Source organism: Megascapheus bottae, chromosome 17 (assembly GCF_031878675.1).
Source record: "Megascapheus bottae isolate mThoBot1 chromosome 17, mThoBot2.hap1, whole genome shotgun sequence".
Taxonomy (NCBI): Eukaryota; Metazoa; Chordata; class Mammalia; order Rodentia; family Geomyidae; genus Megascapheus; species Megascapheus bottae.
This window is the reverse complement of record NC_143525.1, coordinates 33,141,041-33,168,129: the sequence shown is the minus strand read 5'-3', so window position 1 is coordinate 33,168,129 and position 27,089 is coordinate 33,141,041. Positions and strand designations below refer to the sequence as shown.

The window sequence follows — 27,089 nt, the reverse complement described above, 5'->3', positions numbered from 1 at the left end:
GGAGATGGGAACCGGGGGACTGAAGCAAAGGGCCGCCGTCCTCCATTGTGGGGTGACGGCAGAGTCGCTCCCCTCATCTGCTACGGGGTAGGCCGAGGGTTGCTCTTCTGTTCTCCATCTGTCTCCCCCGCCCTGTGCTGGGAGCCCTGGCGGGAAGGGAGCCCAGATGCCGCGGGAGAGAAGGGAGGCAGAGTACAGGAGGGACTTCCTGAGAATCAGAGGAGAGGTGTGGGCTCCTCAGGCCGGGGGAGGGGGTCCCCTTCGTGATTAGCCCCCCTGGGGCTCCGGGGCTGTCTTCTGCGCAGAGAGAGATGGTGTACGCGTCGCGGGAGTCGTCGCCCACGCGGCGCCTCAACAACCTGTCTCCCGCCCCGCACCTGGCGTCGGGTTCACCGCCTCCCGGGCTGCCGTCGGGGCTGCCGTCGGGGCTGCCGTCGGGCTCGCCGTCCCGCTCCCGCCTCTCGTACGCGGGGGGGCGGCCGCCCTCCTACGCCGGCAGCCCGGTGCACCACGCGGCGGAGCGGCTGGGCGGCGCCCCGGCGGCGCAGGGCGTCAGCCCCAGCCCCAGCGCCATCCTGGAGCGGCGCGACGTGAAGCCGGACGAGGACCTGGCGGGCAAGGCGGGCGGCATGGTGCTGGTGAAGGGCGAGGGCCTCTACGCCGACCCGTACGGGCTGCTGCACGAGGGCCGCCTGAGCCTGGCGGCGGCGGCGGCCGCAGACCCGTTCGCCTACCCCGGCGCGGGCGGGCTGTACAAGCGCGGCTCGGTGCGCTCGCTCAGCACCTACTCGGCCGCGGCGCTGCAGTCCGACCTGGAGGACTCCCTGTACAAGGCGGCGGCGGCGGGCGGCGGGGGCCCGCTCTACGGCGACGGCTACGGCTTCCGCCTGCCGCCCTCCTCGCCGCAGAAGCTGGCCGACGTGGCGGCGCCCCCCGGGGGGGCCCCGCCGCCGCACAGCCCCTACTCGGGGCCCCCCAGCCGCGGCTCCCCGGTGCGCCAGTCCTTCCGCAAAGATTCGGGATCCTCCTCCGTCTTCGCCGAGAGTCCCGGAGGCAAGAGCCGCAGCGGCGCCGGGGGCGCCTCCACGGCGGGCGCCCCGCCCCCGGAGCTCTTCCCCGGGCCCGGGGAGCGCTCCCTGGTGGGGTTCGGACCACCGCCGGCCAAGGACGCGGAGACCAGGTGAGGCCCCCGGGAGGCCTCGGGGCTGGGTCCGTGCGTGGGAGAGGCACCCCCCGACGGCGGTGGACCCGACTCAGGGCCGCAGAGTCCAGCGGGGTCTTGGTGAGACGGGGGTCGGATCGTCTCCGAGGGGGCAGGGAAATGGCCTGCTATTTCCCTTCCATTTGCAAATCCCGAAGGGGCTGGTGAGAAGGCCCCGGATGGGGGACCCTGGAGCGCTAGCCTCAGTGTACCTTGCTGTAAAAAAATCAAAGAACTGGCCGAGCCCCCTTCGCTTAGTGCCTTCCGAATTTGTAGCTGGAGAGCTGTCCAGCATGGGCCCCGCTGAAGTCCACTGGGGTGAAGGTAGGAAGTGCTAGGAAGTTGTGTGGGGGAGAGAAATCCATCAGGTCGCCTAGCTTCCTGCTGGGGAGACCTGGCCCATCACTAAGTGCGGGACAGGGAGATACCCTGTGCCCTGGAACAGCACTGCGGAGAGGTGGGGAGAAGGCATGCGTTTTCACGCCGTTCTCTCCTGGCCTGTGCCAGCCCTGCACAGGGTTCTTGTTCTTATCAAGTTGGGAAAATCCAGCATCTGTTTTGGTCTATTAGGGAGACACACTTAAAACAAAACAAAACAACAACAACAAAAACCCCCAAAGCACTCCCTTTGGATGATTGGAAGTATTTCCTGGGTCTTTGGGATGGCTTCCTAGAGGAGGTAGAGAGAAAGAAGGTTAGAATGGCACCTCCTAGGAGGCAGTAGTGAGAATGGGGTGCTGTGGGCATTGAAGTGTGTGCTGGCTACCTGGAAGGGAATTGTGCTTCCTCTGGTGCCTCTGAGGGTCTGGGTGGAGGACTGAACAGAAGGTATGGCATGATCTGAGGTGGGGATGCTTAGAGCCATCTTTGTCCCCAGGGAGCGCATGGAGGCCATGGAGAAGCAGATCGCCAGCCTCACAGGCCTGGTGCAAAGTGCCCTACTACGAGGCTCAGAGCCCGAGACCCCAAGGTGAGTCCCCCCTTCCAACACCCCTGCCAGTGCCTGAGCTCGGGGCAAGAAGAAGGGCTAAGTCCTGGGCTCAGTTTTGCCGGTGTCTCACTGGGTGACCCTGGGTGAGTCCCTTTCCTGCTTTTCCTGCTCTGGGACTCTGTGCCAAGATCAGGGAGCTGGAGGTGATGACATCTAAGGCTCTACTCGGCTTTGATGGTCCAGCCTGGCCTGGCATCCTGATGGCCATCTTCTTTCCCCCTGTGCCACAGTGAGAAGATTGAAGGCTCTAATGGCGCAGCCACTCCCTCAGCAGGTGAGTGACTCCCCCCCCCCAGGTCCTTGATCTCTTCTCTGAGTCTCAGTTTCCGAATCTGTAAAGTGGAACTCAAGCAGTAGCTGTAGCTGCCTCATTGGGCTTTATTATCTTTAGTCCAAGATGTCATTGCTCTGTTTTTGTTTTTTATTTTTTTGCTTTTGTTTTTGTGGGTCATAGGGCTTGAACTCTGGCCCTGGTTCCTATCCCTAAGCTCTTCAGCCACAGTACCATTTAAGTTACAGTACCACTTCCGGTTTTCTGGTGGTTAAAAATTGAAGAGTCTCATGGACTTTTGTGCCTGGCCTGACTGAACTGAGATCCTTGGATCTCAGCCTCTTGTGTAGCTAGGATTACCGGCCCGAGCCACTGCCACCTGTCTGTTCTGGTGTTTTGCTCCCCCCACTAAGAAGGAACAGAGTCAGAGTTATGTGCCTCTCTACCTGCTGGAGGGAGGGGGCCTCAAGATTGAAGAAGGTGTTGCCCTAGCCCCCTCTCAGGCACACTTTTTTTGCTCCTTTCTCCCATTCTCCTGGTCCTTCTCTGTAGCATGTGGGTCTGGTAGCCGGAGCAGTGGGGCCACCCCAGTTTCTGGTCCTCCCCCACCCTCAGCCAGCAGCACTCCTGCAGGGCAGTCCACTGCTGTCAGCCGTTTGCAGATGCAGCTGCATCTACGGGGCCTGCAGAACAGCACCAGTGACCTGCGTGGTCAACTCCAGCAGTTACGAAAGCTCCAGGTACCTCCTCCATCCAGAGAGATTCCAGGGAGCCACACCTTGACACCTCTTTCTTAGAAGTCCTACCCCATCTCTACCCCTATGTCTTTCCAAACCAAGCTCCTTTGGGAGTCCCTCCAGATCACACACTGATCTTTCTTTGTGCCTCCCTCCTCCCACCCCTCTTCCCTCTGGGTGCCTGGTTAAAGTCCTGGCCCCTTGCTCAGGCCCTGCTCTCCAGCTCTGCTTCTTTCCACTGCCCTCCTGAGCTCCCAGCTACCCCCTCATCCTGTCTGTCTCCCAGGGCAGTTCCAGTTCCTCTGGCCCCAGAGTCCCTTTTCCCCAAGGCCCCTCCCTCTTTCTCCTATCTGAGCCCCGGACAGTCTCCCCTGTCCAGCCTGGCAGATGGTGCCTCCTGTCAGGAATCTGGCATCTTTGTGCCCCTTCCCCGAGAGGGGCCAAGGGTCCATCAGGTGATGATAATGAACAGAGACAGGCTGAGGAGGGGGCAGAGCGTTACCATCTGGGCCACTGCTAAGCTCTCGCCTATCCATCCCCACTGTTTGGGTTTGGGGCAGGGTCCCATCCTTAGTCTTTGTGTCTCAGCTTCGTAAACCACCGTGGGGCTTGAGTCTTTTATCCCAGGATAATCCCCCATGGAGGGTTCTCGAAGCTACCACCACGTGGCCACACTGTCCAGTCGGCCCTAGGGTAGGCCATTCCCTTCCCGAGCCCCACATTCCCTCCCCACTCCCTCCAGTATGGATACTTTTCCAGAGTGTAACCCTGCCTTCTGGCCCTCGTTGTCCCATCTCTTGTTGCTGCTCGGGGCCGCAGCCACGCAGTTGCGCCATCGGCACCACCCTATAGAAAACCCTGCCCACTCCGCGGTCCCCATGGAGCTCTGCAGCCTTTGTTTCTCCCCGAAATTTAGCCCATCGCCTCAACCCCTCCATTGTGCCACGCCTTCAATGGTGGAGTCTCACCCTTTGCCCGCCCTTCCCCGACCGTGCACCTCCCTCGTGCCCACGCGGGTCCACGAGTCCACCCTTGCACCCCGCAGCTCCAGAACCAGGAGTCGGTGCGCGCGCTGCTGAAGCGCACGGAGGCGGAGCTGAGCATGCGCGTGTCGGAGGCGGCGCGGCGGCAGGAGGACCCGCTGCAGCGGCAGCGCACCCTGGTGGAGGAGGAGCGGCTGCGCTACCTCAACGACGAGGAGCTCATCACCCAGCAGCTCAAGTGAGACTGGGCCTGGCGGCGGAGGGAGGGAGGGAGGGAGGGGGGGATGGGCTGGGGGGGGGGGCTCGGGCGCGACCTAGGTGACCCCACAGCCTGGTTTCCTTCGGAGCCCCAGGTGACGTTGGCCTGTTCCGAAGCCTAATTTCCTCCTGCTCTGTGACCTGTTTTTCTCAGTGACCCACAAATCTTTGACCATCTGGCATAAGTCCTGATTTCTTTCCATGTATTTATTTATTTGTTTGTTTATTTATTTATTTATTATTTTCCTGGCGTGGTCCCTGCTTTTACTATGGCCTTGCTTCCTGCGGCTTGCAGCTTTACTCTCCCGTGGTCAGCTGCCGGATTTCCCTCTGCTCTCTGCTTACGCTCCTTCTGGTACCCAAATAGAATGTTAGGGTGTTGTGACACCCCCTCCCCCCACACCCCATACCCAACCTGATGCTGATTGACTAATCACCATGGCTGCCACTTTCCCTTCCTTGATCTCTGAGATCAGGTGTCACCAAGGAAAACCCTCTTCCTTCCTTAGCACAGCCGATAATGGGTTCTAGAGTTCTCAGAGTAAGACTAGAGATCACCCCATCCCAAAGACTCAGCTATAGAAGGGTTAACAGAAGACAGTCTTTGGTACAAACTTAGCAAAAGGCTGCTTGGCCACAAATCAATCGTCTAGTACTTCTGAAGGGAGAAGCTGTTCTTCACTGCCCATTCAGGGACTAAGCAGCCTCACTTCCCCAGGTCTAGACTCTGCTCCTCCCTATGGTAGCACCCCCATAGGCCCTGGACAGCACTAGGAGGCCTGGGGTCCAGCTCTAGCACCAAGGAAGCTGTGAGATCAGGGATGCTCTAGCTGCCTCTGTGCCTCAGTCTTAGTTTGTGTCCAGTTTTGCAATTCTTTCCAGAGAAAGGCTGGATTGTTATAAGGGGTAGTCAGGGCTGACTGGAGACTTGAGTCAGAGTTACTCACAAGAGCTAGATTTCCTTTTCTAAGGTATATCTGGAGTCATTGCTTTCTTGAGAAGGAGCCTGGGGCCTTACACCTGTCAGAGGTAACAGAGCAAGGAGTCCCATGAGATGGAGGAAGGACCCCTCTTGTCATGGAAATAATCCAGAAGTAGCCATGCTCCTCCCTTGAGGTGTATAACTTAGTGACAGCTACAGCTAGATCTCCACATAGACTGCAGCTGCTATCCCCTCCATCCCCCGGGGAATTCCATTTATCCATCTTCTTTGTCCTTTCCTTGTCCTTTCCATTCTGCACAGAGAAGCTGGTGAGAGTTTTCAAAAGAAACTTTACTGAGACATTAAAGAGAAATTCAAAGGCATATCAAAGCGCAGAAGTGGCAAAGATAAAAGGCAGTTTTATGCTCTGATTATTAGGAGTGTCTGGTCCCTGGCTTCCTGGGAGTCTCAGTTCTCTAGGAACATAAAGGCTTCTCACCCTCATCTTTTATCAAGCCCATTACTCAGACTGCTCACTCGAGGGAGCCAATGCCCCAAACAACTGCCTCTGGCAGGATTATCCATCTTGGAATGGACTCCTTCCTCTTTTTCGAGGGTAGGCTGATCTAGCCTTGAAGGTCTTCTCTGCCTAGCTCCCATATCCTCCCTTGGCAGGAACTCTACACCTGTGCTGAGCCTTGCTCTTGCTTTATTTTGTGCTGCCCCTTCCTCTTTCCTGGCATCTTTCTCACAATCTTGCTACTTGGATCACTCAGCTATCCGTCTAGCCAAGCACTTGGGTTCTGTCTGGACATCTCCTTTTTGGGACTTCCTCTGCTGGCTAAGACCCATTGGTTCCTGGAGTCTGCCTTTTGCTAACCCAGGACTGGTTTTGGAGGCATGCCACCTGCATGCCTACACAGGGCTCTGAGTTCTGTGCTTTGTTAATGCTCAACTATCCTCTTGGAATGCTGAGTAATTCTTGAATTAGGGACAAAATTCTCATTTTGCATTTGTTCCTGAAAATGATTTAGCTGATTCTGCCCTGACCCATTCATCTTGACTCTTCCAGGATTAACTATGAATATGGAAAGTCGAGTCACAGCTGTTTTGTTGTTTGCAGTCCTGGGGATTGAATTTGGGATATTATACTTGCCTAGCTGAATAATGTTTCCAGCACCTTTTGACATTGGTTTGTGGGGGTGGGTTGGGTGTGTGTGTGTGTGTGTGTGTGTGTGTGTGTGTGCTAGTGCTGGATCTTGAATTCAGGGCCTAGACATTGTCCTTGAGCTTTTGCTCAAAGCTATCATTCTACCACTTGAGTCATAGCTCCATTACTGGCTTTTGTGGTAGTTTGGTAGAGATAAGAGTCTTAGAGTTTCCTGACTGGGTTGGCTTTGAGCCTTGATCTTGATTTATGCCCAACCCTGCCTGAGCTATGTTCCTCCTCTTTGACTTTCCAATGTCGCTGGGGATGACAGGTGTCTATGCCACTGAGCCCAATCATTGTGCCTCTGCTGTAGCAGGGGTAATATACTCATTACGGTCCCAGCCATTGGCTGTGATGGAGGCTCCCAAACTTCTCTTGTCTAGCTGGTCATCCCTCCAATCTGTGCCTCCCAAATTGCTAGGATTTCAGGCTTGTTCCACCCAAGCTAGAAGCTCTAAAACATTAGCAGATCAGATGACCAGAAAACCAAGGTGCTAATGGATTCTGGAGGTGGGTATAGGGCTAGTCCCTTCTTTGTGGTCCTTGCCTTCTGTCTCCCCATCACTATCCCTACCCCTTTGCTGTTACTCATGGCCACACCACTTGAGGTTGAATGTTATTTCCTCTTAAAGGCTTACCTGAGTCTTCCCTTAAGAAAGGGAGTACTTCTTCTCCCTTAGAATGATGCTTGGGAGTAACTATTTTATAAAGGTGGCCCAGCCTGGACCAGTCTAGTGTCCCAAACACAGCAGGAAAGAGATGTAAGTACACTACTTAGCCATAGAGTACAGTTGTATGATTTTGGGCTTGTGATTGTCTAAGTCTCCCTAGACTTCTTAACCAGAAGGAGGAAGCTCTCAGGGTGCAGATCTAAAAGCAGCATCTACCCCTTCTACTCATTCATTGAGTTAGCCTCAGTTGAATGATTACTTCTAACTGCAAGGGAGTCTGGGAAATGTAGTTCAGCATTGTAACTACTGTCTGTGTATAAAGAGGTACTGACTGTGCCCACCTCTGGGGTTTGTTTTAAAGTGAAAAGAAGGTAATGAATATCAATGGTGGGTATGACATAGGGCATGTAGTAAGTGCTTCATACAAGATAGTTTTTGATTTGGTAGAACCTGGTCCCAAGATTTTGCCCCGCTCTGTCTTTTCACCTTCTATTGGATGAAGATATCTCTGGCCTGCTGATGAGATTTGCTGTTAACACAGAGCTTTGACGCGAGCAATATTGTTAGGTGATAGGACAGATTCAAAAGTTGTTTGCACCTGATTGCTTAGTGGAAGTCAGCAGATGGGATCTGACAGGAATGTATGTAAAGTTGTGCATATGGGTCAGGGATGTCAACCTCTCAAGTACAAAGTTGAGATGACCTCCCGGTGGCATTTCTTCCTTTTACTTCTTTACTCATGTGGCAATTAGGTACCAGGCATCCACTCTATACCAGGAACTGTGCCAGGTGCTGGGGATTATAGATGAATCTGGAAGACAGACCTTGTCTGCCTGGGGCTAGAGGTCCAGAAGGTTGCACAATCCAGCAAGCAGGAGCATGAGTTTGCAGGGTGGGGGTTGCAAGAAGCAGACCCCGAAATCCCAAGTGGAGGGACTGGAGGAGAGCTTCCCATTGCAATCTGAGCATGGGTAGAAATTGTGTGTATATGTGTGTGTGTGTGTGTATGTATGTATGTATGTATGTATGTATGTATGTACGTGTATGGAAATTTCTAGGCAGAGAACATGGTATTATGAAGGACAGAGAGAGCCAGGCACTGGTTGCACATATCTGTAATTCTAGCTACTCTGGAGGCTGAGATCTGGGACTCAAGATTCAAAGCCAGCCTGGGCAGGAAAGTTCAAGTGACTTATCTCCAAGTAAGCACCAGAAAACTGGAAGGAGAGTTGTGGCTCAAACTGGTAGAGTGCTAGCTTTGAGTGAAAGAGTTCAGGGACAGTGCCCAGGCCCTGAGTTCAAGCCCCACGACTTAACAGCAACAACCCAAAAAGGACAGATTGAACCCAGAGAAGTTCAGAATGGTTTCAAGAGAAGTAAGCCAGGTAAGGAGCTGCTGCTGGAGGAAACACAAGCAGCTCCCAGGGACCAGCTTATTTGCATTAGCTCATTTAATCCTCACAGCGACACACAAGGGAGGGACACTTAGCATCCCCATTTCTTGAGTGAGACAATTGAGATCCAAATTTTAGGTAATTGCCCAAGATCTCTCTGCTGGGAAGGAAGATCTGTGATTGGATTGGAGTTTGTATCTGCTGACTCTAGAGCCACTTTTTCAACCATCTGAATGGCTACTCTGGAGAGTTCATGTTTTAGCCTCAGGGTGGTAAATTCATTTAGGGTTCAATTCAAGGGCTGGTGATGTGGTCTGTTTATATTATAGAAAGTTATAGAGTTTTAAATGGCACAAGCTTTGTATAAACCAGCTGAAAACCTCTAATTTGCAGCCCCCAGTTCTCCCGCCAAGGAGGCAGCAGAGGACCTGGTAGCTAAAGGTAGATTGGCCCAGAGGAGTCTCCCAGAAAGGATCCCTCATGGCCCATGAAGCTGCCTCTGGTACTCTGAAAGGCTGCCCTGGCAGCCTCTGCTCCTATCTTGACAGAATGAGAGTCATAGGCTACAGGTTACAGGGAGGGAGGTTTGGACTTATGTGGATAAAAATTAGAGCCTCCCACCATGGCTCCTGACACCTCTAAGTGGCTCCCAGCACCTCTAAGAAGCTCTTTGGAGGGCTTATCTATGAGATTTCACTTGGGCATGTGGCCTGGAAGATTGCTTTCAATTTTGATCTGACTAGTGGCTTGATTTCTTTCCAGCTGCCCAATTTCAGGGGGCTGGGCTGGGGCCAGAGGGGCTGAGAGGGTCTCTCTGTGGCTGCAGTGACTTGGAGAAGTCAGTGGAGAAGATCCAGAGGGATATATCTCACAACCATCGGCTGGTGCCCGGCCCTGAGCTGGAGGAGAAGGCACTGGTGCTGAAGCAGCTTGGAGAAACGCTGACAGAGCTTAAGGGTGAGCTTGTGTTGGAGACAGTGACCCCTGAGCCAGGGTGAAAGTCCCTGCTCTGATTCTAGCAACATCACCTGTTCCTTAGTCTTTCCAGCTTGCCCTCCTCCCTCTCTCCTTCCCTTCCAGCTTACTCCTCCCTATTCCCTCAGCTCACTTCCCAGGCTTACAGAGCAAGATGCGGGTAGTACTGCGTGTGGAGGTGGAGGCAGTGAAATTCCTGAAGGAGGAGCCACAACGCCTGGATGGGCTCCTCAAGCGCTGTCGTGGGGTCACGGACACACTGGCCCAGATTCGCAGGTCATTCTCTCCCTGTTTCTGATTTCCTGTGCCTGTGGTGTGTGTGGGTGGGTGGGGGAGGTGGTCCACACACTGGGTCCAGATCCATAAGGATGGATGGACTTTTGGCCTGACTCCCCCAAAGGTCCCTGATGTGCCAATGGGGGTAGGTACTTTAATTTTGACCTGTGACCCCTCAATGGTCAAGGGCAAGGTATGGCTTGCCCTCATGCTCCTCTCCAGGCCTCCCCATAGCTCCCCTGCAAGACTCCTCAGCCCTCCTCACACCCCAACTTCCTCCAAGGGGGGCCATCACCTCTCACCTCAGCCTCACAGCTGCTCCACACTCTCCCCACCCCAGGCAAGTGGATGAGGGTGTGTGGCCACCCCCCAACAACATCCTCAGTCAGTCTCCCAAGAAGGTGACTGCAGAGACGGATTTCAACAAGGGCTTGGACTTTGAAATGCCACCCCCGAGTCCTCCACTGAACCTCCATGAGCTGACTGGGCCGGTTGAAGGAGCCCCTCTCACCCCTAAGGGCAGCAATCCCTCCAAAGGCCTGGATACTCCCGGCAAGAGAAGCATGGACAAGGCTGTGTCCGTTGAGGTGCTGGGGCCTGGGAGTGGGGGTGAGGGGCACAAGCTGTGTTCTCAAGTTCAAGTGACAAGTGCCAAAACAGCATCATTTGGGAGGGGGAGGAGGAAGATCAGTTCTCCAATGAAAGTCTCAGAAGCACAATGAGGGTAACAATCCCAGACAGAATGCTGTAGTCATCAGAGCAGTAAGGGATAAAAAGTTGGTTAATTGGAGATAAGTATCTCATGGACTTTTCTGCCCAGGCTGGCTTTGAACTGTGATCCTCAGATCTCAGCCTCCTGAGAAGCTAGGATTACAGATGTGAGCCACTGGAATGAGATGTGTGTGTGTGTGTGTGTGTGTGTGTGTGTGTGTGTGTGTGTGTGTGTGTGTGTGTGTGATAGGGCTTGAACTTGGCCTGGGCGTTGTCCCTGAGTTCTTCAAGCTCCAAGCTACTGTCCCACCCTTGAGCTAGGCCCCACTTCCCATTTTCTAGAGGTTAGTTGGAGATAAGAGTCTCGGGTTCTTTTGTGCCCAGGCTGGCTTTGAACCTTGATCCTCAGATCTCTGCCTCCTAAGTAGCCACCTTTCCCTGCTGGGACTTCTTTTCTTGCCAGTCCTGGGGCTTGAACTCGGGGCCTAAGTACTTTCTGTGGGCTTTTTCCTCAAGGCTAGCTAGCAAGCACTCTGCTACTTGAGCCACACCACCACTTCTGGCTTTTTTATTTCCCCTATCTGTGGTAGTGAGGAATCAAACCCAGATCTTCATGCATGCTAGGCAAGCACTTTACCACTAAGCCAAACTCCCAGCCCCTAGCTGAGACTTTTTTTTGGCCAGTCCTGGGCTTGAGCTCAGGGCCTGAGCATTGTCCTTGAGCCTCAGCACCACTTCTAGATTTTTTCTATGTATGTAATACCCAGGAGTTGAACCTGGGTCTTCATGCATGCTGGGCAAGCACTTTACCACTAAGCCAAACTCCCAACCAAAGGCTGAGACTTCTTAATGAAGAACTGGACCCAGTGGTCCATGCCTATTATCCCAGCTACTGGGAAACTTCCCACAGGGGGACTGGATTGCACCTAGGTACTGGCAGGAAGTGAGAGTTATCTGAAAAATATAAGGAAAAAAATATACACAGAAAAAGCCATATACACAGAAAAGGCTAGAAGTGGCTCTGTGGTTCAAGTGGTAGAACACTGGGTTTGAGAAAGCCCAAGGACAGTGCTCAGGACCTGAGTTCAAGCTACAAGACTGGCAAAAATAATAATCAGAGCTTGAGGCATGGTTCAGTGGTAAGAGTCCCTGCTTGGCAAGCATGAGGCCATGAGTCCAAACTCTAGTACTGCCAAAAAACAAAAAAAATCAAAACAAAAACAAAATCCCAAAGTGAATAGGATAATGGCTAGTGAATCAGGCACAAAATAGAATGTCTGTAAACAAGGCTAATACAGATGGCATCCCTGACCCACAGGGCCAGTGTATAATATCCACATAGAAAGGCCCAGCGTCTGCTGGGATTGAGTCACAGTGAGGTACCCTGTCCGTCCCTTCACGTGGAGCTGGGGGAAGTCCCTGAGCCCTGGAGCTGGGGAGGAGCAAGGTCAGGAGTCCTGACCCTCAGCCCCTCCTGTCCAGGCTGCAGAGCGAGACTGGGAGGAGAAGAGGGCAGCTTTGACCCAGTACAGCGCCAAGGACATCAATCGGCTGCTGGAGGAGACACAGGCTGAGCTTCTCAAGGCCATCCCTGACCTGGACTGTGCCAGCAAAGCCCACCCGGGTCCCACCCCCACTCCAGACCACAAGCCTCCCAAGGTGCCCCACAGCCAGAAGGCAGCTCCTCGAACGGAGCCCAGTGGAAGGAGGGGCTCAGGTAAAGCAGAAGGGCTAGTGAGGAGCTCAGAGATGGGGAGCCCCATCCTCAGGGTTCTTGGTCATTGGGGAGGTATTGGATTATGAATGCCACAAGAGCCAGGCTGCCACAGTAGGGGACACTGGCCACCAGCAGCCCATCCTCAACTATTGAGGAAGATCAGGACTCAAAAGGAGAGTCCTTTTGACTGGACTCTCTTAAGGCTCTTCCACTGCCCTGAGAGCCACAGAGAGAGGACAAATACATTCCTGTCAGTTCCAGGCAGCACTGAGAGTGTGTGTCGTGGTGACCTGTGCTGACAATGGTTTTTGACTCCTAAGACTGAGGGATTGTGGGGAGGCAGAATCTGAGCAGACAGGGAAGTCGTAGTTCATTCATTTATTCATTCCAGCAACACATTTTATTAAAATACCTACTGTGTGCAAGATGATGGGGACAAAGAAGTCAGGGCCTGCTTTCAAGGAGCTCCTAAGCTCCTATTAAATCGGATTTAGCGGGCATAACATTCATGTCCATGTTTGCAAGCACGTATGACTCTGTGGTACAAACTGTCCAAATGCCTTCTAGTTTCATAACAACCCCAGCGGGAGCTAGTCAGTCACTCACTTGGTCACAATTCCCATTACACAATCAGGCATTACCACTCCACATGGCTAAGTGATATGCTCTCCCACCCCCGCTACAATGCAGTGTAATTAAGAAAGAACCCAGGGACCAAATGTGGCTGGTGAGGTGACCCATGCTGTATAGTCCTTGAGGAAGCACTGGACGGCCGGGGGGGTGGGGGCGCAGACATTCCCCAGCTGACCAGAAAATGGACACAGCCTGTATAGGGTTCCCCTCCCCAAGATTCATGTCCACCTTGGCAGTAACAAGCAGAGCAGAGACTAAAGGTTGGCAGGGACGAAGAGAAGGCACTGGGCTGGGGATCCCAGTCTAGTTTGGGGTGATGGGGAGCCACTGGGGGATCAAAAGTAGGGCAGTGTTATGATGGACGTGACCTTTCAGCAGATTTCCCCAGACACAAGGCTGGGGCATTGCACTGGGCTGGGGGGAAAGCTGGTGGGCTGGGCCAGGCTGCAGCTCTGAGCCTGGCAGGGGCTGAGGGGCCGTGGCAAGAGGATGGATGGGGGCTATGCTTCCCAAAGCTGACTGAGTGCGTGACTCACTGGGGAACTGTTCAAGTGCTGGTTTAGCAGCCCAAGGAAGGATCCTGAGCAGCAGTTTAGCAAGCTCTCGGATGCTGGGTAGGGCTAGATGGCGTAGAGAAGCCAGGGGAGCAGGCAGGCCCTGTGTCCTTTTCCTTGACCCTTCCTCTCTCAGTCCTCCTCGGGGGTGGGAACAAGGTTTATCAAACCCTTGCAGTGAGACACGGTGCTGAAGCTTCAGGACTGGGGTGGCCTTCTGACCCTAGCCTCTTGGCTGCCTGCAGATGAACTGACAGTGCCCCGATACCGCACGGAAAAGCCCTCCAAATCACCCCCGCCACCTCCTCCCCGTCGGAGCTTTCCCTCCTCCCATGGCCTGACCACCACACGCACGGGAGAGGTGGTGATCACCAGCAAGAAAGACTCGGCCTTCATCAAGGTGCTGCTCTAACCTGAGGGGGATCCCAGGGGTTCGAGGGAGGGAGAAGCCTGCCCTGACCTCTGGAAACCCTCGAGGTGGGAGGGACAGTGGGAGAGACAGGTAGATCCCAAGGTCGTGGTAGATCCTAAGAATGTGGATTTGCATGCGTTCTCCCCATGCCCCCTTCCTGGTGGGGGTATTTTGGTGAAGATGGAGGAAGTAGCAGGTGCTGAGCTGGCGCAAGTGGAAGATGGTCTGGGGCCCGGGAGGTAAGCTGATGCTGGAGCACCTGGATTTTGCAGAAAGCTGAATCTGAGGAGCTGGAGGTGCAGAAACCCCAGGTGAAGCTGCGCCGGGCTGTGTCTGAGGTGGCCCGACCTGCATCCACTCCACCCATCATGGCTTCTGCCATCAAAGATGAGGACGACGAGGACCGCATCATCGCTGAGCTGGAGGTGGGTTAGGGGGGTGCCTGGCCCCCAGGCCTCAGCCAAGCCTACTTCCCTGCCAGATTGGCTCTAGGGTGAGGCAATAGGACTAGGGCAGGCAGTGCGTGCTAAGCCTGGGATCCTTGCCCACATTCTTCGCTGTAAAATAGAGGAGTCAAAGCTGGATGCTGGTGACTCATACTTGAGCCAGCCCAAGCAGGGAAGGTCTGTGAGATGTCTATCTCCAATGAATCCCAAAAAGCTGGAAGTGGAGCTGTGGCTCAGTTGGTAGAGCATACTATCTTTGAGCAAAGAACCTCAGAGACATCTCCCTTCCAAGCTCCAGGACCAGCACACACACAGAAGAGTCAACAGTCCCTCTTTGCGCCAGGTGGTACACACCTGTAATTCTAGCACTTGGGAGAATCTTCCTGGGCCACTCTTTGGAAGTTTGAGGGTTTTTTAAAATATTTTTATTGTAATTTCTGAAATTCACTTCAGCATCCCCAAGACGCAGTGGAGTGTGGACGCTCCAGGCCTGCGTACTCTGAGATTGCATGTTCAGGAACAGCTAGTGTGCTGTGAGACTGCGCCCAGAGTATTCTGAGCATAGAGCCCTTCACATTCCATTCGTCCAAGGGCCCTGTGGCTCTCCAGTACCGTGGGAAACTGCACTTTAATGTGCTTAGCCCTCTGGTCCCCAACCCCTCTCCCCTAATGCTGGAGCCCTAAAGCATCAGGGACCCCTGAAAGAGGAGAGAAAATGGAGGGTAGAGCCTGTCAGCTGCGACAGTGATGGATTAAGGGGTGAGGCTGGGAACCCATGCCATCCCAGGCTATCCTCCCCATGGGTGCCTGGGCATCAACCAGCACCCTCATCCTCCCTGGAACCCCTCCTTCAAACCTGCCCCACCTTCTGCTCCCCAGGTGTTTGAAAGAAGCTCAGTGTCCTCCCTTCCCCCTACACCCCGCCGTCAGCCGATCCCCATCTTGCTGTCCCCTCAGGATCTGGGGGCCCCCGGGTTCACAGCCCCGGGCCCCACACGGAAGGTAACCGGGCTGCCCCACACCTCTCACAGCTTTCTCTCTGCCTGTGCCTCCACAGCTTCCTCTCTGCACCTCTCACGCTAACCTGCTAACATGCCCTCACGCCACGCCCTCCCATCACTGCCGCGCCCCCCCTGCTTCCTACACCAAGAGCCACACAGCTCAGCCTTCTTGTGACCTCATAGGTGGGTCCTCCCCACAGACTTCAGCAGCCTGGTGTGTGGTGACCCTTTGAGTCCTCGTTCTTTTACAGGCATGGTTCCCAGTCCGGCTTTCAGTGGCTTGAGTGTTTTGTTGTGGTTTGCAGCATGGGTTTAGATTCTGGCCTAAAGCCTGAAAGTTGTCTTAGGTCAGTGTGTACTTTGATTTTGGTTCACAAGATGATAGGGTCTAACTCAAAATACTTTGGCAGGGTGCTGGTGACTCATGGCTATAATCCTAGCTACTCAGGAGGCTAAGATTTAAGGATCAAGGTCCAAAGCCAGGTGGTCAAAAAAGTCTGTCTGTGAGACTTGTATCTCCAATTAATCACCAAAAAAAGAAAAAGAAAAGAAAGAAAAAGAAAAGCCAGAAATGGAATTGTGGCTCAGGGGATAGAGTGCTAGCCTTGAGCAAAAAGCTCAAGAACAGTGTTCAGGCCCTAAGTTCCAGCCCCAGGACTGGCAAAAACAACAACATGGGGGCCAGGAGTGTAGCCTAATGGTAGAGTACTCGCCTAGCATGCACGAAGCCCTAGCTTCGATTCCTCAGTACCACATACTCAGAAAAAGCCAGAAGTGGTGCTGTGTCTCAAGTGGCAAAGCAAAAAGTATCCAAGAACAGTGCACAGGACCTGAGTTCAAGTCCCACGACTAGCCAAACAAACAAAACAACAACAAAGGAAGTCTGGAGCCCTTTCTTAGTTTCCTCCCTCATACCTTGCTCTGCTGCTTGTTCCAGGGGAGGTGGTCTGCTTTTCCTACTAGAATCTTTGCCTTGCACTGTGGGAGCAAGATGGCTCCCCCCTACAGTCTTCCCTGTACCATGTCCCCATTGGTGGGGGAGCTTGCAATGGAAGACACCCATGCTACTTTCTTAGCTGCTGTCCTGTCTTTCAGCATTGGGCAGTTCTTCCTTTTCTCTAACTTGAGTCCTCTGTTATTGTCCTACCTCACTTATTTTCTCTTGGGAATTTGGGGGTGAACCTGCTTTGTGCTGCCTATGGGACTGTGACGGAGGAAGGGATGGGAGCGATTTCTGGTGCTTAGTGGGTTTGTGAGGGCAGCTGCCTGAATGCCGGTCTGAGGCTTTGGTGGTGCTTTGGTCTTGGGGCAGGGGAGCAGACAGATCAGACCCTGGGCAGTGCTGTGGGTCGACCTGGGGGTGACACAGAGAAATCTGAGGAGCTGTCGGGGGCTGAGAAGCATGGGAGGGGCACCTCCTGGGTGGCTGCGCCCTAGTACCAGCTCTGCTACTCTCCAGTTTTGGGGACCTTCTCTGAGAGGGTCCGATGGACAAAGCCCTTTCCCTAACCTTTTGGGCCTGACTGTCCCTCTGCACCCCAAGTGCCATCGGGCAGTGGAGCCGGGCAAGTGGGGACTTCCCTGCCTGCAGCACCCCACTTCCAGGTAAGCAGGTGCAGGGCTGGGGGTTGGCCTGGGAGGGGTGGTTGAAGTCTGTTTCCCTGCATACCCCGACACAGATCCTTTTAGTGGAAAGAGCACTGGACTTGGAGTCAGGCTGTCTGGGTTCAAATCATGGCTCTGCCACTATCTAAGAGTCTGTGACAGTCAGGGGCATTGAGGGGTGGTCCTTTCATGGGTGGCTGTAAGCATCGAAGATACAGATGTATAGATGCTTAGAACTAGGCCATGACCCACTCAGACTGGGAGCTCCTTGGGGTTCTCTGTGGATCCCAGTCAGGTTCAGAGTGGGGATGCTCACACAGGAGCAGGTGCCCAAGGGTGAAGAAGACGAGGACCGGCTGAGGCTGAGCCCCACCCTTTACTGTGAAGCCCCCTTGGGAGGTATTTACGTTGGCAGGAGGGACCAGGAGCCTCTGGCTGGAGATGCGGCTGGGCTGATACCTCCTCTCTGCCCTGGAAGGCAGATCATTCCATCCAATTCAGCAAATAGCTTGCATTAGCTCACCACATGCGAAGCATTATGCTCTGCACATTCCCGGGTGAACTCACTAAATGCACCCCAGCCTCACACTACTGCAGATGGGCAGACTTCTGGGGTTAACCCTGGAACTTGCTACCAGGTTCAGGCTGGGCAATGAGAAATTAAATATATATGTACCCTTATATATATTACATATACCCATGTTATATATTATATAATACATATGTGTGTCTGTATATACAGCGATATGTGTATGTCTCCATATAATATATCAATGAATATATATACATATATATATCCCTGAGCTTCCAGGTAAATTGTCTATCTGGAACTAGGCTGTGCCTCCAGTGACCTGGGTAACAGTAGTTACCCTTCCCCTGCTCAGTGTCCCCTAACTGCGAGTAGAAGGGTCTAGGCTTACCCATCTCAAACTTGCCATCTCAACTAGGACTGTAGCTTATTGGGAATCACCTCCTTCCTCACTTTTCTTCTCCCTCCAGGCAGCCCCAGGCCCCAGGGTATTCTGTGTCCCACAGATTATCTTGACAGAATGTCACCCCAGTTCTTCCCCACCAGAAGCCAACTTTGAGAAACCAGGTCCCAGGATAGCTCCCATGCCGAGACCCCGCACCCCAGCTGGCAGTAGGAGGGCCAGGAATGGTCCACAGGTCCTGCCAGGGCCAGCGACTGAGGCTCCCGGGCCCAGGAACAGCCTGATGCCCAAGGAGAAAGGGGAAGCTCTGAAGAACCTGGCCACAGGAAGTCGAAACTCAGAGGATTCAGGAGACAGAGTCACCTGTCCTTTGGGACCCGCTCTGGAGGAGACTCCACTTTGCATTACTGAGAAGCATTCAGAAGAGACCCCCAAGGATTCTGGACAAGCTTGTCAAACCTGCACTGCGGAGCAGCCTACAGCTGGCCCTGGCTCCTCAACAGGAAGCTCCACCCTGCAGCGGATGGACAGTCTAGAGGAGACGCTCTGGGAGCTGGAAGCCACCTTGAATGAGATGGGCACTGCCCCTACCATGAGGCACCCTGGAAGCACCCCGCTCCTTCCCCCCAGGCTGCAGGTGGATGCCTCCCCTCAGTCTTCTGCTGTCTTCCTGCTCCAGTCTCTGGGCCTTCAGAGTAGAGGGAACGGGGGCTGCTGGGGTCCCACACCAGCTCTCCTCCTACCCTTCTTTCAGTCTCCCACTTCCAGGGAGCCCACTGCCAGGCAGGGGCATGTGGTTGAGCCTGGGGAGGCTGGGAAGCTAGCCACTCCAGGACTCAGCCCTCTCAGCCTTGGCAAAAAACCTGGAAGGACCTCTCCCCCTCTACTCTGTATCTACATACCAACAAATAAAGATCTAACCCCCCCTCCACTTCATGCTCCCCACTCCTGTCTCCGATTCTGTCTCTGTCATTTCTCTGCTTGTGCTTTTGGGTCCCCAGAGCACCTCTGAGCAGGCCCGGTACATGACGGGGCCCAGGGGGCCAGACATGCACATGTTTGGGATGACCTTCTCTTCCCCTCCACTAAGGGGCCTAAGGTTGATACTTCTCTCTGTCTGTTCTTAGAGAATCCCTCTGCCCCCCATACCAAAAGAAGAGAAAAGAAAGAAAACAAAAAACCAAGAATGTTGCTCAGCAGTAGCATTATAAGGGCTGGGAGTTTGGCCTAGTGGTAAAGTGTTTGCCTAGCAGGCACAAAGACCCAGGTTCAATACCTCTGTACCACATTCATAGAAAAAGCTGGAAGTGGTGCTGTGGCTCAAGTGGTAGAGTACTAGCCTTGAAAAAGCTCAAGGACAGTGCTCAGGCCCTGAGTTCAAACCCCAGGACTGGCAAAAAAAAAAAAAAAAAGCATTGCAAGGTTCTAGGTTCAGTCCTCATTAGTGGGGGGGTGGGAGTGGGGGGAGAGCGCTTCCTGCCTAGCCCTGTGCTTCCAGGACCATTAGGGTGTGTCCCTTGCCAAGAGCAGACATGGTGCTAAGGACTGTCACCTCCTCAAAAGAGCACCAGCTGCCTCTAGGCCACACGAGGAAGCCCCAAGTCAGAGTGGGGCTGAGTGGAGCCAGGAAAGAACCTCTGGGGTGGGGGTGGGGCTCACTGAGGGTATCCCAGCCCGAGACCCCCTCTACCAAAGATTCCACATGAGACCCTCCAACCACAACTCTGTTTCTCTTCCTGCAGAGTGGAGGTGGCAGCGTGCCACCCATGAAGGTGGTGACTCCAGGGGCCTCTCGGCTGAAGACAGCCCAGAGCCAGGTGGGCAGCCCTGACAAAGGCAAGCACAGCAAGCAGAGGGCCGAGTACATGAGGATCCAGGCCCAGCAGCAGGTGAGGGCAGGGGTCTGAGTGTGAGGGCGGTGAGCCTCTGCTGTGAGTCGCTCTTCCTGTTCCTGCCCAGAAAACCTGTACCCTGTAAGGTGGTAGTCTTGAGCTGAAGTGCTCAGGGACAGTGCCCAGGCCGAGTTCAAGCCCTATGACCCACAAAAAAAAAAAAAAAAAACAAGCAAACAAACAAAAAAACCCCAACCCTGTGCCCTGGTGACATGTCACTTGCCCCTGAGGGAGGGGGCGAGGTGGATCTGTGACCATCAGCAGCCACCTCCCTGCTAAAGCCAACCTGTCCCAGGTGCCTCACTCTACTGCTTCCTTGCTGGCCTCCTCTATCCTTCCCATGCACTGGTCCCACTTGCTGTTTGGCCCTCTTGTCTTACTCAGCTGAGGAAGCAAAGCTAGGGTGGTGCTGAGGGGAGGTCATTTGGCCCCCAGACGAGAACAGGGGACTGCAGGGGTACAATGACCCTGCTCCCTCACCCATGAGGACTCATGGCCCATAGTCTGTAATGTGATCAGGCTGGATGATGACACATCTGCCAGGTACTTGGGTAGCACCCCCAGGATGTCAGGCCCATTCTGGTGTCAATGTGGGCCTTGATCTGTCCAGATGCTCTGATTTCCAGAAGGCACAGAGACAGGAGGTTAGATATGAAGCCTTGGGTTTGATTCCTTGGTACCACATACACAGAAAAAGCCAGTGGTAGAGGGTTAAGTAGTAGAGGGTTAGCCTTGAGAAAGCCCAAGGAGAGTGCCCAAACCCTGAGTTCAAGCCCTAGGACTGACAAAACAAACAAAAAACAAAACAACCATGCATCAGGTTCTGAAATCACAGATCCCTGTGGCATAAGGAAGAGCTTTGAAAAGCCACACAATGATCCAGCACTCCTCTAGGCTGGAGTATGTGTGTGCCAGGGATAACTCTGGTGTTCCTGCTTGGTGGTCAAAGCTGTGTTTCACTGTGATGAAATGGAGGAGAATAGGAAATAGAGGAAAGAGCCAGGCACTGGTGGCTCACATCTGTAATCCTAGCCATTCAGGAGGCTGAAATCTGAGGGTTAGGATTCAAAGCCAGTCAGGGCAGAAAAGTCTGTGAGACTCTTTTTTTTTTTTTTTTTTTTTTTGCCAGTCCTGGGCTTGAGCTCAGGGCCTGAGCACTGTCCTTGGACTTTCTCAAGGCTAGAGCTGTAGCTCTTGAGCCTCAGCACCACTTCTGGCTTTTTTCTATGTATGTGGTACCGAGGAATCGAACCCGGGCCTTCATGCATGCTAGGCAGGCACTTTAACCACTAGGCCAAACTCCCAGCCCAAGTCTGTGAGACTCTTAACTCTGGTTACTCACCAGAAGTGGTACTGTGGCTAAAAGTGGTAGGGCACTAGCTTTGAGCAAAATGAGCTCAGGGACAGTGCCCAGGCACTGAGTTCAGACTCTGCAGCTGAAAAAGAAAAGAAAAACAAATGCGGGAAGAGCATTTACAGGACGAGTGCATTGCAAAACAGTGCCTGCTGATACAGGGGCACTGAGGAGATGCTGTGCTTGGGATGAAAGAGTGGTGGAGATTTCTCACAGTGCAAGGATCAAAAGTGTGGTGTGAACCAGGCACAAGTCATGCCGGCAATCCTAGCTACTCCGGAGGCTTAGATCTGAGGATCGTGGTTCGAAGCCAGACCAGGCAGAAAAGTTTATAAGGCTTATCTCCAATTAACCAGCAAAAATCCAGAACTGGAGCTATAGCCCAAGTGGAGAGTGCCAGTCTTGAACAAAAAAGCTAAGGGTGCTGGGCGCGGTGGCTCATGCCTGTAATCCTAGCTACTCAGGAGGCTGAGATCTGACAACAAGGTTCAAAGCCAGTCAGGGCACAAAAGGACCTGAAACTCTTCAATTAACCTCTAGAAAATGGGAAGTGGGGCTTAGCTCATGGGTGGGAGCCTACCCTTGAGCTGAAGAGCTCAGGGCAGTAGTCTAAGCTGAAGAGTTTAGGGACAGCACCCAGGCCAAGTTCAAGGCCCCCCACCAAAAAAAAATGCTAAGGGACAGTACCTAGATGCAGAATTCAAGCCCCAGTACCAGCAGGTACACACACACACACACACACACACACACACACACACACACACACACACACACACACACAGAGCTTAATGTGGACACCCTGTTGCATTAACAGTAAGAGGCCTATAAATTACCCTGTCTCATGGCTCATCTGAGTCCCTCATATGAGGGATAAATGGATATATCAAGGCACCCAGGGCTGAGTGGGAGGAGTGGCCTACTTAGAGGAGATTGCAAGGGAGCATAGCAGAGCTTCCTGCTCTTCTTAGTTCCTGCGAGGCCCTGGCCGTGACCCAGGCAAGGCAGGCAGAGGGCTCTGCAGCAGCAGCGGGGCCATTCAGTCTTGTAGGAAACTCCATGTCAGACATGGGCTGGGCTGGGCACTGCCGCCCAGAGCGCACAGTGCGTTGTGATCCTCAGGTAGGCAGGGAAGGAGGCAGCTACATGTTCCCAACAAAAGCTGAATGTCTATGAGGTTTCTTCCTTGCTACAAAGGGGACAAAGTTCTGCTACTCTAGACAAAGTTGGGACCCAGAAGAAGACTGGCAACTAACAGAGAAGTGATGAGAAACCCCCCGCGATGGCCACATCACCCGAGCAGCACAGGATGGAGGTGTCGCAGGGCAGGGTGGGGCCTGCAGCCTCAGCTTCACAGCCATGAGTTTTGGATGGACCTGTGATCAGAGACTCCTGGGAGGGAAGATGGTCATGAGGACCTCATAAATCACATGCTACGGAGCAACCGCGAGTGGTCTCTGTGATGAGACAGGGACCCTGGAGGCAGCCACACAGGACTAAAGGCGATGTCCTGGCAGAGGAGAAAGGGCCCTCCAGCCAGAGGTGGCAAAAGCTTGAAGTCAGGTGTCCCCAAGATCAAAGCTTGTAATAGACCAAGGGGCTGAAAAGAGGCTAAAAGGAACAGAAAAAGCTTTTAACTAGAAAGGCCAGCTCTGAACAAAGAGGTTAGCAAGGAGGAAACCAGCCTCTTGCTTGGGTACATGGAGGGATATAAAGGGATGCCTGGGAGACAGGAGCTGTGCTTTCCTCCCATGGGGCTTTCAGGGAAAGGACTTGAACAGGGAAGGCTGGAATGGGGGGAGTAGTGAGGTAAAAGGCCCTGGGATGGGGGTTCATCTCGGGCTCTGGACTGCCCGTGTTGAGTGTGTCTCCAGCCCAGATACTGGAGCCCTAGGAGAGCTGAGTTTGACCCATAGCATTTGCTGGGGCTGGGGGTGGGGGGGAAGCTGGTTCTGAGGCTGCAGCCCTTGAATCCTGACTAAAGGAGGAGCAGCCAAGGTAGGGGGGACAGACTAGGTAGAGGGGACAGACTAGGTGGAGGAGACAGACTAGGTAAAGGGGACAGACTAGAAGATCTATGAAGAGCTATAATCTTTTTTTTGGCCAGCCTTGGAGCTTGAACTCAGGGCCTGAGCACTGTCCTTGGGTTTTCCTTAAGGCTAGCACTCTACCACAGCACCACTTCTGGCTTTCTCTGTATATGTGGTACCAAGGAATCAAACCCAGGGCTTCATGTATGCTATTCAAGCACTTTACCATTAGGCCACACTTCTGGCCTTGGAAGATCTGAATCTTACCTTGCCTTTGATAAAGGGGAAATGTCATTTGCAAAGGGCTGTGTCATCAAACCTGACTCTCATCCAGTAGGCTATTTATGCCACTGGGAAAGAAGAAGCCAGCTGAGACTTGCTGTCCCCCTGTCTCCCTGCAGCAGAAGGCAGGGCTTGCTTGAGATTTGAGCTTTCCCCTCTAAGACACCTGGGAGAGCCTGTGCAGAGCTAGCCCCAGAGAGCTATCTGGTCATATGCCAGAATACAGAAGGGAGGAGTCTTAACTTTTCAGTGTGTGTTTTGTGTTCTGTGTGTGTGTGTGTGTGTGTGTGTGTGTGTGTGTGTGTGCGTGCGCGCGTGAGTGTGTGCACTTGTCTGTCTGCCTGCCAGCCAGGACTGAAGCTTGAATTCAGGGCCTGGGTACTGATGCTCAAATTTTTCATTCAAGGCTGGTACTCTACCACTTGAGTCACTAAAGGTTTTTTTTGTTTTGTTTTGTTTTTGCCAGTCCTGGGCTTAAGCTCAGGCCTGAGCACTGTCCTTGGATTTTTCTCAAGGCTAGAATTCTACCACTTGAGCCTCAGCACCACTTCTGGCTTTTTCTATGTATGTGGTACCAAGGAATCAAACCTGGGTCTTCGTGCATGCTAGGCAAGCACTCTACCACTAGGCCAAACTCCAGGCCCGAGTCAGTTAATTTTACTTCTACGGTTTTTTTGTTTGTTTGTTTTTGTTTTTGTTGGGTTTTTTTTTTTTTTTTGGTTATTAACTGAAGATAAGAATCTCAGAAGAAATGGAATTGTGGCTTAAGTGGCAGAGTGCTAGCCTGCTAGCCTTGAACAAAAGAAGCTGAGTTCAAGCCCCAGGATGGTCAACAGGGAAAAAAAAAAAAAAAAAGAGGGCCAGGAGTTTGGCCTAGTGGTAGAGTGCTTGCCTAGCATGCATGAAGACCGGGTTTGGGTCTTTGGTACCACATACATAGAAAAGGCTGGAAATGGTGCTGTGGTTGAAGTGGTAGAGCTCTAGCCTTGAGAAAGCCCAAGGACAGTGCTCAGGCCCTGAGCTCAAGCCCCCAGGACTGGCGGGGGTGGGGTGGGGGACCAAAAAAACAATTTCACAGACTTCTGGGGCCAGTTGGCTTTGAATCACAATCTCCAGATTTCAGCCTCTTAAGTAGCTGTAATTACAGGTGTGAGCCACTGGTGCTTGCTTGCTTGTTTGCTTTTTGAGACCTATCCTTATAGCTCAGGCTGGCCGCAAACTCTGAGTTCTTCTACCACAGCCTTCTAAGGGCTAGGAGTATGGATGTGTCACACTGCCTAACTTCTTTTTTTTTTTTTTTTGCCAGTCCTGGGCTTGAGCTCAGGGCCTGAGCACTGTCCTTGGACTTTCTCTAGGCTAGAGCTCTACCACTTGAGCCACAGCACCACTTCTGGCTTTTTGCTATGTATGTGGTACCAAGGAATTGAACCCGGGTATTCGTGCATGCTAGGCAAGCACTCTACCACTAGGCCAAACTCCCAGCCCCACTGCCTAACTTCTTTTTTTTCTTTCTTCTTCTTCTTTTTTTTTTTTTTTAAATCAAGAGTATTCAATTGTCACACAAGGAGCTAAATAAGCCTAATAGACACAGTACATACATTTACCCAGAGAATTCAGCCTGGTTTGTTTTATCCAAACCCAGGGGTTCCCAAAGTTAAATGTGTAGCAGATTTACCTAGGGCATCTGCTTACAATGCACATTCCCCAGCTCACATCTGAGAAGCTTCTGGACACGAAGCTGGGCTCTTCATGTGACACATGCCACACGTGCCCCTCGGAGGTGATGCCCACAACTCTGGAACCATGCTTTGGAGAGCACTGCTCCAGAGAGCGGCTCTCCACAAGCAGCCTAGGCCCAGGGAGTGTCTGGGAGGTGGGAAGGAAGGTGGGCAGAAAGTTCTAGCGCTGAGAGCCAGCAGGGAGCACAGGATATGTCCTGGGGAGTGCCCCCCTGCTATCCGTAGGGGTGCTGAGAGTTGGGGGGACACTGCTGCAATGAGGCCTTTTGCACCTTGAGGGAAGGATGGATATCACAAGTATCTTTTCCCCCAGATCCTTAGCTGGGGCTTTTTGGGGTGCCCAGGAAGATAGGCTTACTCCTGCCTCTTCCAGAGACCTCCAGGTGAAGCCTGGATGTTTCCTGGTTGCTGGGCTGGGCTGCTGACCCCTCTGCTTCTGGCTCCAGATGCATCCCTGTCCCAGCTAACCTTTCATTCTTCTCCTTTCCTTCTCCCCATCCCCTCCCCCACCTTGTCCCCTCTGCCTGTCCTGGGTTGGGTCTCTCTTGTGCTCCTTGGTGTCTCTCTTCTGCCTTCTCTTTCCTATCAGTAACCTTGGGTGACCCCCTACTCTGGTTTTAGACCCTTTGATGGGAATCTCACACCCCTTCCCTACTTCCTTTCTGTCCTTGCCCAGTGCCCCATCTCCCCAGTTCAGGGGACCCCTCTCTCCCGATGCCCCTCTGGTTTCTCGCTATTGCAGTTAGCTCCGCCTTGGATTTATGGAGGTTTATCCATTTTTCAAAACTTCAGCTGGGAGCCAGTGCTGAGGCTCTCCCTTGCCCTCTCTCACCCCTGACCCCTGTTTTTGTTCCAGGCCACTAAACCATCTAAAGAGATGAGCGGGTCGAATGAGACCTCGAGCCCAGTCTCAGAAAAGCCCTCGGGTTCCAGAACCTCCATCCCTGTATTGACTTCCTTTGGGGCAAGGAATTCTTCCATCTCCTTCTAGAAGTCCCTCCCACCTCCATCCCAGCCCGTGCCCTCTCTCCTCCCCGTCATCACCCCCCCCTCCATCTCCACTCCACCTCCCCTTCACAGGGTTGCCACGTGCATGTGGCCCACCTCAGACCTCTGTATCCATTCCCATTGGTGTTTCTGGTTTTTAAAATGAATCACTTTAAATTATCTTTTTTTTTTAATTTTTAAAAGCAAAAGAATACAAGTAAAAACCAAACACACCACCTTCCTTTAATTTCCTCCTGTTCCCTAGTGGCCTGTCCCTGGCCCACATCCTATCATCCTCTCTCCCTCTTCTCTCTCACCTGCCTCCTCCCAAGTCCATCCTGAAGTTCCCACCTCCCAGCCCCCTCCTTCCCCCCTCCCCGATTTCCCAAGAATACCTGGAACAAACTCTGAGCCACGGAGACCTGGAGCAGCAAGAGACTCCTCCCCTTACTGCATCCCTTCTCGGAGAAGCAGTGGACATTGGACCAACCATCAGGCTGGACCATGGGACACGGGAGGCTCCGGCCCTGGAGATGCCCCACTCCCTGTCCAACCTCAGAAGAGACAGTGGACACCTCTGCTGCTCCGCTCCCTTCCTCTCCAGCCCCAGTGGGCAAGAAAGACAGATGCGACTCAGGCTGGGTGTGAGGCTGGAGGCTGTGTGGCTGGGGAGGAGCTGGCTTACTGGAGCCCAGTGTGGTGTGGCAGAGGCTGCTGGGCCGGTGCTATGGGCAGAAGGAGGCCCTGTGGAGGGTGGTCCTGCATGCACTCTGCCGCCGGGGCTCTGCCTTGGGAGAGGGCAGCCCGGGGAGGGGCATTTCAGTTTCCTAATTTAGCACTTTAAATGCCATTAACTTATTTAATGGGGGTGGGGTCGGCACAGTTAAAGGGCCTAGAGAATTAGATTT

General features: G+C 53.3%; 1 protein-coding gene across 1 annotated transcript in view; it reads left to right on the top strand.

Moving 5' to 3' along the window:
* Srcin1 (SRC kinase signaling inhibitor 1) overlaps positions 1–26,810 on the top strand; it is a 53,098-nt gene extending 26,288 nt beyond the window's left edge. The window contains exons 8-21 of the mRNA XM_090350729.1: positions 306–1,180; positions 2,079–2,171; positions 2,423–2,466; positions 3,016–3,203; positions 4,246–4,421; positions 9,465–9,595; positions 9,742–9,889; positions 10,230–10,476; positions 12,083–12,317; positions 13,750–13,904; positions 14,189–14,341; positions 17,968–18,537; positions 19,643–19,789; positions 26,051–26,810. Of these exons, the coding sequence (XP_090206855.1) occupies positions 306–1,180; positions 2,079–2,171; positions 2,423–2,466; positions 3,016–3,203; positions 4,246–4,421; positions 9,465–9,595; positions 9,742–9,889; positions 10,230–10,476; positions 12,083–12,317; positions 13,750–13,904; positions 14,189–14,341; positions 17,968–18,537; positions 19,643–19,789; positions 26,051–26,185 (3,297 nt within the window). The 3' untranslated portion in view covers positions 26,186–26,810. The remainder of the gene's footprint in view (positions 1–305; positions 1,181–2,078; positions 2,172–2,422; positions 2,467–3,015; positions 3,204–4,245; positions 4,422–9,464; positions 9,596–9,741; positions 9,890–10,229; positions 10,477–12,082; positions 12,318–13,749; positions 13,905–14,188; positions 14,342–17,967; positions 18,538–19,642; positions 19,790–26,050) is intronic.
* Positions 26,811–27,089: the final 279 nt, after the last annotated feature.